The sequence below is a fragment of the Phaethon lepturus genome, unplaced genomic scaffold, assembly GCF_000687285.1.
Source record: "Phaethon lepturus isolate BGI_N335 unplaced genomic scaffold, ASM68728v1 scaffold102, whole genome shotgun sequence".
NCBI classification, from domain to species: domain Eukaryota; kingdom Metazoa; phylum Chordata; class Aves; order Phaethontiformes; family Phaethontidae; genus Phaethon; species Phaethon lepturus.
The window spans coordinates 61,885-73,281 of record NW_010525293.1 but is presented as its reverse complement, the minus strand read 5'-3'; the positions used below and the strand labels follow the sequence as shown (position 1 = coordinate 73,281).

Genomic DNA, 11,397 nt, shown 5'->3' with positions numbered 1-11,397 from the left:
GATTTTTTAGGTGGCCTGGCAGTATGCAGATGTGCATTTTGTTTTTAACTGAATTGTTACATAAATGAAAATATTTTCTCTTATCAGAAGTAAAATGCTTTCTATGGGGACTTCTGCTTCTGATGCCAGGACTCTTTTGAAGACTTACTTTGTTGCTTGGCTTAAAGGAAAATGATGTCATTAATGAATCCTGAGCATCTTTCAGGAGGCTGGTGACCCTTCTGTCATTGGTGAATGCTGGCATGGACAACTTCAAAGGGTAAAGATGTTATTTTTGTGAATCTGTTTCAGGCTAGTGCTCTGGCAGAGGAAGCAGTGGGTTAAGTTTTTGGTTTGGATTAACTGCCCAAAGCTCGCTCTTTTCATTCTTAAAACCATTCCCAAATTAGAGGAAACAGTTTGCTGGAGTAGCTGTCCAATTTTCTATATGAGCCATCTTTGAAGGGTGTATTTATTCTCCAGGTTATAATATAATATATACTTGAGCTATCTTTAAATGAGCTAATTTGGATCTGAGAGCAGTCTTGCTGCAAAATATAAGCAGTGATGTAGCTTAGGTTTTGTTGAGCTGTATACTGCTGCAGCCTGACTAGGTACTTGAGTACTTTGTTTAAAAGTCAGTTTTAGTTTAAGTATTTCAAAATTATACTATGGGTAATTTTAGCTGTACCTTCAGATACTTTTCTGCAGTTATTTACTGCAAGGGCCTTATTTCATTTCATACTTGATTTCATTTCCGTAAGTCAGTGGAAGATTTGTTTTCTCTCAATAAATCCCTGAAAATAATGCTTAATTTAACCGTTAGCCTTTTTGTTGCTTGAGGGCTAGTTTTGGCTAGCACTTCTTCATAGTCTTCTCTTTTTTTAAACATGGTAAATGGGAAGCCACACTTTGTAGCTTCCAACTAAATAATTGTCTTAACATAAAATGTAATAGTTTATGAATGTTTTAGTAGCAGTACTTTGTTTAAGGGGATATTTGAAAGAGTACAGTTTGCTTTCTAAGAATGTTTTACCTGCTTACTATGTCTATTCATTCTGTTTTATCAGCTCTTTTCCAAAACACCACAAGCAGTTAATGCACCTTATAAAGGACTCCTGACCTTTCGCATCTTCCTAAGTCATATCTAGATGCCACCAGTGTTTCCCATGTTAACAGTTCTGAGCATGTTTTACTATATGTGCCTTCGGCGCCGAGCTAGGACAGCAACGAGAGGAGAAATGAACAGCCGGAGGGCTATTGAGTCAAACACCCGAGCCTTACCTATCAATGTTGAAATAGTTCAGTATGCCAAAGAAGTGTTGGATTTCAGCTCTCACTATGGTAGTGAAAACAGCATGTCGTACACCATGTGGAATTTAGCAGGTATTCCAAACGTGTACCCTAGTTCTGGTGACTTCACTCAGACTGCCGTCTTCCGAACTTACGGGACCTGGTGGGATCGTTGCCCTAGTGCTCGGCTGCCGTTCAAGAGGACACCACCCACCTTCTGTAGCCAGGACTATGTGGAACTTGCTTTTGAGGAACCAGTTTATCCCACTGCAGTGCACATTCTGGAAACATATCATCCTGGAGCTGTAGTCAGGATTTTGGCATGCTCTGCAAATCCTTACTCACAAAATCCACCAGCTGAAGTAAGGTAATTTTTTTTTTCTGCTTTATGCTTTCCCATAAGATGTTAAATGCTACAAATAATGCTGTTTAGCAAACTTTACTTTGTACTATTTCTCTGTTTTGTATCTGACGCAGTAACATTTTCTTTATTTCTGCATGTTTTTAAAACGGTTGTGACAAGTTTTTATAGCAACTTCAGAGATGTGGATTTTTTGGTAGAAATTAATGCAGATCCTACTACCAGTTTTGTGTAATGATAGTTGTTGTGTTGGAATTTTTATGAGCAATAATTATTATGGATATACAAAAGTCACTTTTGAAATGGTAGTTCTGAGTTCTTCTCTTTCTCCACTAAGAAAAGCAAATTCTGTAGAAGAGGCTGAGGATTTATGGTTGCTGTATCATCCTGCTTCAAGTAGCCATAAACTAACTTCTCTCTGTGTGCTTTAGGTTATATGCATAGTACAATCAGGCACTAGAACTAGTCATATGGAAATGAGGCCAAAAACAGAAGCACAGAACAGATGGACAAAAGGTGATGCCATTTGTCTGATCTTTATTTTTGGCCTGATCAAAGGGTGTAAGCCGCACTTCACTTTTACACTTGCTTCGTAGACTAAAAGGAGCCGATTTGATGCTGTTGGTTTTCCTCATAGGGAAACCTCATAGGAACTCCTGATGAAATGCCAGTGGCGGGGGCAGGAAGTTGGGGGCCTGGGGAATGGTAAGATGATAACGAAAAACATTGTGTATGAGATATGAAGCTCTTAGTGAGGAAGGTGTGAAAATAGAAGTGGAAGAACAGGTAAAAGCACATAGTGGGGAAAAACATTGGGAAAAGCTATCAGTATATGCAATCAAAGTACTCCGTATACGTCAAAAAGAGATTAAATGATACCAAACCCATAAAGGAAAAGAGAACTGATAGAAGAAAGACTTAACAAAATGTATGCTATAGAAAAAAACATGCCAACAAATACAGTATTCCTTTAAAATGCACTCTGGCAGTATGAGCATGTTAGCATGGATGCTGAGTGTTCCCTAACTTGCCTTTTACAGATACAGCTAAAAAGTACGCTTTTAGGTCTAACTTAGTATCCTGTGCTTTCTAATACTAGGCCACTGATGTTTATTCATAAACCCTAGAAAATCAGGTGTCATATTATATATTATAAATTCCCAATTAACATATTGTGTGATTCTATAATCTATTGTTTAGTGGAGTTTGTTTTACAGCTCTCTAATATATACTGCATAGCTCTAAAGTAAACATCTGAATTCAAGGAATAGTGATAGGTCAAACTAATAGTAATAGGCTGCCTAACTTCGGAAGTAGGGGTGCGTTTGGTGCTGTAATGCAGAACTTACTTATAGGATGGTATGTGATGAAGGCAGCTTTTAAGACTTTTGAGCTTAGAACCTAATGTGAAATGACTTTTGTCCAATTACTCTGTCAACTTTCATTTTACGATGTAGATTTTACTACTTTATTTTATGATGTAGCACAGATTTGTGTAGAGATTATTTCTGTAACTGTTGATAATACTGCATTTAGTAAGATAGTGTGCTGCAGAGCAATACAAGAATAATTCTGATCAATAAGCAAATGCTACTTTATAAAAATGTCTGTTTAGGTTTTGGTTCATAAAAGAATATATTTTTTTTAGTTCTGTGTAAAGACCAAGAAGTGTTGAAGGGAAGTTCAAGAAATGTTAACTGAAGGAGCTATTTAGTAAGGTGTGCTTAAAAAAAGAGAAAATTTTTCAGAGAGTTAAAAGAAAATGGAAGTGAAAATACTAATATACAACTTCTTGGAATGTGGTTTATGACTGTGCTTGGGCTGTGGTCAGAGTGAGAGCTCAGACTTTCCCTTCATAAAAAAGGATGAAGTTTCTGTAGGACCGTGCTTTTTAATTTTTAGGCAGGAGTATCTTCTGCCTACCTAGGTTAACAACATTTTTGTTTAGAAGAATGTTGCCTCAGGGGGCCTCAGAACCAGTTTTCTATGCTGCATCTTCAGTACTCGCCAGTCTTGATGCTAGAGAAGGGTGAGGGACTTTTTCTTTTTTTTCTTTTCTTTTTCTTTTGGCTTACCTTTCCTCGGCCGGACTTGTCTGTTCAGAGCTGCACATTTGTTTTGTATCCTTCTTTCTTCTGAAAGAGACATGTCTTATGCATGGTATCTTGAAAGGAAGATGAAGGAACACTTTCTCTCCATGAGGTATGCAGTATTTTTTCTCTGTCCATTTGGTTTGCTCACCTTTATGAGGGGAATATGAGGAGTTACAAGAACATGGTCTCTTTTCTGCTTCAGTTCTTGTTGCCTTGTTTTCACTTCCAAAAATTCTCTGACATGTCAACTAAGAATAATTTTTTTGAAGGTGGAATGCTGCTGATAATCTCCGGTGATTCTGTGTTTAACTGATGTTTTGGACTTGAAGGACTGCCATGCTATTTTCTTCCGTTAAAAAAGGCTATGTCCTAGTTACTCGAAGGGTACTTAGAACCTTGTTTTCCTCTTCTGACTATTTTGATACTTGATTTAAATTGCCTTACTACATCTTCATGTGCTGCTTTATCTGCTGACTCTGGATCTGTTTCCTTCCGAACACCAACGTTGAAAGGGCAGGTCACTAGAAAGGTTCCTTTTCACCAGTTCTTACTTTGATATAGAAAGAAGGACAAATTAATGGTGGAATCAAGACTGTTGGGAGGAAAAAGTGTGTTGAGTCTTGTTTAAATGTTATGCTTAGTGGATTACACTAGTCCACGTGAGTAATCTTTTTTTTCCTCTTTGTTTAATATTTAAAACATCAGCTCATCCATGACTTCGCTGTGTGCAAAAGCTTCTAACTTACATGAGGCTCTGTAAGGACTTGGTGTACGGCAGTCCTTGCTCAAGAGGACTTTATATATTCTTGTAGAAAAATGGCTATAGCCCACACAGTTGTCCAGTGTGCTGCTCTGTTGCTCACGTTATGCTTCAGTTGCATGGAAGAATGACTTATGCAGGTGTTCAGAAAAAGGTCTTTAGTCATATTCTTCTGTTGCTGGTGCATTGAATACTGCTATCAGTTACAGCTTTGTATGACGCTGTCTCAAATCAGCTTTATTCAGAGTCTTTTTGGAGGTGGGATCAGCTGTTCATGGAATGGGAATAAGCATTTATTTTTCAGACTAGAATGTAATTATTCGTAAATAATTACAACACTTAAAACACGACAGTTCATTTGCAGCTTTTTCATTATGGTTTAACCAGCTTCCAGCACTTTGAGGATTCTCTGTCCTCTTATATCTTTTGCTGCTTTAAACACAGAAGACGTTACATCACTCTCCTCTGCATAAAACATTTAAAAAAAAATCATAAATGTCAGAGAAACTGCTGTCTTTACACATGGAGACCTTTTGTGCATTTCATTAGTGTCACTCACACCTTGACTGGTGAGAAGCATTTGGTAATTTCCTAAACTATTCTAACATATGTTAGTATCCATGTACAAATTTGTACGTGAATTATCTGAGTGCAGAAAATCCATGCAAAACGTAATAATCTGATATTAAGGGAATATTATGTCATAGAGTCTCAGTTTTTATGTGGTAAAGAAATGCCTCTCTTTTCTGTATGGTGTTATGCTATGATTATCGTACTAGTGTAGCCTTGGGATTTTGTACTGTGGTGGACACTCGGTGTACTTAGGGTTTGGTCAGAATGGTGAGTCCCTCTTTGGCCAGTGGAAGAGGCAGAACTGCGCACAGGTGTGATGGAGACACTGCGCCTGATAGTGGCATGAGCTGAACCCAACCAAGATTTTTTAAAATCTTCTTTGTTTCTCATAGTGTATTAGATTGATGGATAAGATATAGCTTGCTTCTGTCATGAGGAAGAAGTTTTCTTTCCTGTTTCTTTTTCTTCATTTACCCAGAAAACTTACTCTTGGCAATTCCCTGATGGCTTCTTCAGTGTGAGCCCTTTTGAAACATTTTGATACTCCTAGTAGTTAGCTGGTGTCAGACAGGAAGAGTTTGTGTGTGTTTACATAGGAACTTTCAAGTCAGAAGTAATTTTTTCAGAAGTTTTTCAACTTTCTCCTTTTAGAAAAATAACTTTGCTTTTTAAATTTGGAATATAAAAGAAAAAAATTGGTCCCTGTTCTTCTTCTGTCATGGTCTTTTTTTAACTTAATTTGACAGTTTCTCTTATCTCACGTACGTTACAGTGACACCACATATTCATGTGCTTTTATAAAAGCTCAAAACCAGAGATTCCTAACTAGTCTGGGATGTGTGGCAGTGCTTGGGGTGATGTTTCACAGTATATGTCCTTGCTGTTCTGTGATGATTGCTTCTTTAGTAGATAGGAGATTGTTTCATGACTTTTTTTTCCTTGTTTTCAACAGATAAAGTGTAACACTGATGAGGTTGTTTCTCACAGGTTGAGATATCATGATCACTTGGCTGGCTGGGAGCAGTTCCATTCTGCCTTGTGTGTTCCCACCATTTATTTCTATTTAATTTAATTCCTTTCACATCATTTAGAATTTTGCTAGATGATCTTTTGAGCAAAATTCCAAGTTTGATTTGCAAATGAAGGGCTTGGCTCAATATTTCCTAGCTTAGCTGTGTTTGCATGCAAGGTTCTGTTCAAGGTCTTGAAGCTTGTAGAGACAGAAGCAGCTGTAACCAGAGGAGCAGGCTAAGGAAGATGGGCAAAGTAAAAGGCTCCCTCTCCTTCCATTCAGAATTTCATTGTGTTTAAGCAATATTATGCTAATCCAGGTGGGAATGTTGCAGATTTGTTTGCTGGCAGCAGGTATAGGAATCAAAATGTTTGATGAAAAAAAAAATCCCCCTATCTGATAAAGGAAGTGAAACCAGAAAGACAGTGTACTGAATGTAAAATATCGTGAGTCTCTTGCTTGTAGGGAATGGCATTCAGATGGTTCTTTTGCTCTACGTTTTGTTCCCTGTAAATCTCAGATGAAGGCACCCAAAACACTGCTGATACCATCAACACACTGGAGTGTGATAAGGGACCTTCAGGGCTATATCTCACCTATGTGTAACACACAAGTTCTAGCTTTTTTCATCCTTACTTATGACTTGTTTTGACATCTTCAGGGAAACAGCTTTTTCTTGTCCAGATGACTGTCACAGAAGAATGAATTCTGGGTTCATGGGATACAGTAATTTTTGAGAAACCCATAAAAAGCTCACATGGACAGGGCAGTTATTTCAAATACCTTTTGCTATTTTAAATGCCCTGAGCGTTCTTGGAGTCCTGTCTGCTCTCTCTGGTATTTCAGAATTGAACTCTCAAACTAGAAATGAAAATCTGCTGCATATTCCTCCATAGGGATTAGACTGCTGTGAACTCTGCTTGTCACCTTGATCTGAACGGTTCTAAAATTGTTCTCATGATGAGTCTTCCCTGCCTTTTGTATTTACGAACTCAAAACTATGGCCAGGGGTGCGCTTTCCAGGTTATGTTGAACCTAGTGTGCTGAAGCATCCCTGGCATGTCAGCAGGCAGGAGACTGTTTCCTGTAGGTAGCCTACAGATTACTTACACGGGGCTTGCTTGGATAAGAGCAGATGGGATGTATTATAATCACATATCGATTATAATTGTTTCAGAAGTTGCAATTTCAGCAAAGATGTGGTGATATTCCTTATGTTCTCCTTGTTGGTCTATCTGAAACTTTCCCTTCTTTTGGCTTTTAACACAGCTATAAGTTTTTTGGGACAGGAGATTTATTTTTTTGTGCTTGAATTGCATGTAGTGCTTTATTCACTTTCTATACCAACCTCAATTTTACAATGCAAGAAATCTCAGCAGACTGCAGGCAAAGTTTAATCTTGTCTCGCTGGAGAGAAATCTGATTACTTTTCCTAGGAGCCTCTTTTCCAAAGAATCATTATATATTTTCTTCAGAAGTAACCAGGTCTACTCAGGCATCATCTTAGCCATGAAAAAGCTTTCCAACAGCATTAGGTCAACAGAAAATTAAGCAAGCATTAAATATGTGCTCTCTTTTGACATAAACCTTGTAAATATGTTTCTCATCCTAAAAATCACGGGACTATATGGGAAAGAGAATGGGAATTTATTTTTACCACATAGGTGTATGGAGTCCTTAGTATCAGAGCAGATATGAGATTCCTGGCTGTCTTCATGAGGTAAAGAGAAATCTAATGGGAAAACTGAGTCCATTAAAGCTGAATGGAAAAACTTCACTTAAAGTCCTCATTTTCTTTGATCACTAGAGAAAATAATACAGATGTTACTGCCTCTCATTCAGGCTTTGCGTGGCAGTGTAAAGACTGAGGCTTTCTAGCACGCTGCTGGTGAAACCTTATCAAAGCACTCTTACTGCAACATCTTCGATCAGCTGTTACTGTATATCTGCAAGAGTTGAGGACAAACAGTGTCCTACCTTCAGTCATTTGATTCTGCTTGATTTTTTTTTTGAGAGCTACCTAATTAATTCAAAGTGGGGAAGGAAGGAAAATTCCTTTGTTGTTGGTTAAATAGTTCATTGAGCATCTTAAGCCTGGAACAAATGCAGACAACCTTATTAGGGAAGCTGATTTTGGTACACACCCTCAAACCAAGACTGACTGTCAAAGTGCCTTTCTTCTGAAGGATTTTGAAATGGATGACCATAGCAAAAAAATGCTCACCAGCAAGGAGGGGCTGATGGGGAATGTGAAGCCAAGGGCAGCCTTGGCTGCAGTGACCATGAAACGGTGGAGTTGAAGATCCTTAGGGCAGCGAGGAGAGTGCATAGCAAGCTCACTCCGCTGGCCTTGAGGAGAGCAGACTTAACTCTTCAGAGATCTGCTTGGTAGGGTACCATGGAATAAAATCTTGGAGGGAAGAGGGGACCAAGAGAGCTGGTTAATATTCAGGGATCACCTCCTCCAAGCTCAGGAGCAATGCATCCCAACAAAGAGGAAGTCAGGCAAAACCCCCAGAAGGCCTGCATGGATGAGCTAAGATGCTCCTGGACAAACTCAAACACAAAAAGGAAGCCTGCAGAGGGTGGAAGCAAGGGCAAGTAGCTTGGGAGGAATACAGAAACATTGTGCAAGCAGCTGTGGATCAGGTTAGGAAAACTAAAGCCCTGATAGAATTAAATCTGCCCAGGGATGTAAAGGGCCACAAGAAAACCTGCTGTAGGCATGTCGGTGATAAAAGGAAGACTAGGGAAAATGTGGGCCTTCTCTGGAAGAAAATGGGACATCTGGTTACCTGAGATATGAAGAAGGCTGAGGTACTCAACAACTTTTTAGCCTCAGTGTTCACTGGCAATTGCTCAAGCCACACTGCCCAAGTTGCAGAAGGCAAAAGCAGGGACTGAGAGATTGAAGAACTGCCCACTGTAGGAGAAGATCAGGTTCAAGATCATATAAGGAAACTAAAGGTGCACAAGTCCATGGGACTCAATGAGTTGCATCTGCAGGTCCTGAGAGAACCAGTGGATGAAGTTGCTAAGCCACTATCCATCATATTTGAGAAGTTGTGGCAGTCTGGTGAAGTTCCCACTGCCTGGAAAAGGGGAAACAACCCCCATTTCTAAAAGGGGGAAAAGGAGGACCCTGGAAATTACAGACCAGTCAATCTCACTTCTGTCCTGGCAAGATCATGGAGCAGATCCTCCTGGAAACTGTGCTAAGGCACATAGAAAATAAGGAGAACTTGGGGTCACTGGTGGGTGAAAAGCTGGACCCGAGCCAGCCATGTGTGCTCGCAGCCCAGAAGTCAAACTGTATCCTGGGCTGCATCAAGAGAAGCATGGCCAACAGGTCGAGGGTGGTGATTCTGCCCCTCTACTCTGCTATGGTGAGACCCCACCTGGAGTCCTGCATCCAGCTCTGGAGCCCTTGCCACAGAAAGATGTGCACCTGTTGGAGCGGGTCCAGAGGAGGGCCACAGAGATGATCGGATGGTGGAACACCTCTCCTGTGAGGACAGGCTGAGAGAGTTGGGGTTGTTCAGCCTGGAGAAGATAAAGCTTTGGGGACACCTTCTAGCAGCCTTCCAGTACCTGAAGGGGGCCTACAGGAAAGCTGGAGAGGGACTTTTTACAAGGGCATGCAGTGATAGGACAAGGGGTAACAGCTTTAAACTGAAAAAGGGTAGATTTAGATTAGCTCTAAGGAAGAAATTTTTCACTATGAGGGTGGTGAGGCACTGGAACAGGTTGTCCAGAGAAGTTGTGGATGGCCCCTCCCTGGCAGTGTTTAAGGCCAGGGTGGGTGGGATGGGTCTTTGAGCAACCTGGTCTAGTGGAAGGTGTCCCTGGCCATGGCAGGGGGGTTGGAATTAGGTGATCTTTAAAGTCTGTTCCACTCCAAACCATTCTATGATTCTATGAACAGAAGAAATGGAGTTCTTGCCGAAGCCTCTTGGAAATTTAGACTTTTTTGATCCATTTCCAATTGTGGAGTCTTCACTCCAGTTCGGATTACATGTAGCTCATTTAAGGATCAAAGAGCTGATCCTAGATGAAGATATCACCCCACTTGCAGTAACAGGTCTGTTAAGAGTATGTCTACGCTCAGGAAGAATTTACCAACCCTGACTCAGAGCAATTGCTATGGCCTGTTCTTTTGTGTGGTGCCACCAAGGCAGAGAGGAACATCAAATTCAACCTGGTAGACTTGAGGTTTTCCACTTAAACCAACAGCTAACTCCTTTGAAGTTAGATTGGTGGGCTGTTGGTGGAAAGAAAACAGTATGACATGGACAGTGGAAAATAGTCGCTGGTCTTGTTGTTCATCAGCACTTGGTATGTAATGTGGAGTTTCATAAGACTAAAGTCATGCTACGTGTCTTTCCTTTTCTCTAGTTAATTACAAAGACTGGAAACCAGAGTTGCTCCTTGCTGGAGGAGGTTATTGCTCTGCAGTTTGATGAACCTAGACCTCCAGATGCATTATTTTTTTCCAGAGCTCTGCTACTGCTGATCCTCTCTCCAGGGCACCAAAGGAGAAGTCAGTAACTGAGACACATTCTCTTAAAAGTTGATGGTCCAGCGTGTGCTAAATGAGTGGGGAAAAAAAAAAAGCCTTCAGTTTCCTGAAGAATAGTTCGAGTGGGTATATGAAAGTGTTTAAGCAAAATGTCAGATGGTGATCTGGATGTGTTCAAGAAAGGTCATGTGCATTGCCAACATTAAGTATTTGCTTAGGGAATTGACCTATGTGAGAGGGCGTGACAGTGGGACTACATCTGTTACTTTTTGCCATGAGCTGACATTCCCTCACTAAATGAATGAAATCTTCTCTTAGTAATAAGTCTGTCTTATAAAAACTGTTAACTTCAGGGTAGAGTTTTCCACTCTCCTACGTTGGTACTTTCTGATGTGCCATATATTCACCAGTCCTGCATGTTTGTTTTTACTTCATGACTGTTGGTTTTTTCTCCTTTGACAGAAGACTTCTGCAGGCTTCTCATTCCACTGTAAGGTATTTGTGGAGAGTGGCATGATGTAGGATAGGAAAATTTATCTGTGCATACCTGAAAATGTCCATCGTGAATTGGAAGTTTCAGCTGATACAGATTAATTTTCCTATCCTTGAAATAGTAGCAAATATCAAGCTTCTAAGCCTTATTTATACCGTGTGCTATGTTTTAATGAAAGTCCTTACATAGGTTTTACTTTCTGTCCTGAGCAAAGTTTAAGCATTTGGTTCTGGAAAGTAAAACATGTTTGATTTTTATTATTTTTTTTTCCCACCGTGTGTTCTGCCGTACATGTCAGTGTTGAGCAATACTTG

At 40.0% G+C, this 11,397-nt stretch overlaps 1 protein-coding gene across 1 annotated transcript in view; it reads left to right on the top strand.

Annotated features, from left to right (window-relative positions):
- The first annotated feature begins 1,130 nt into the window (after window positions 1-1,130).
- Window positions 1,131-11,397, top strand: part of FBXL4 (F-box and leucine-rich repeat protein 4) — a 57,160-nt gene continuing 46,893 nt past the window's right edge. Inside the window, exon 1 of the mRNA XM_010282678.1 lies at window positions 1,131-1,639. Coding sequence (XP_010280980.1) covers window positions 1,131-1,639 — 509 coding nt within the window. The remainder of the gene's footprint in view (window positions 1,640-11,397) is intronic.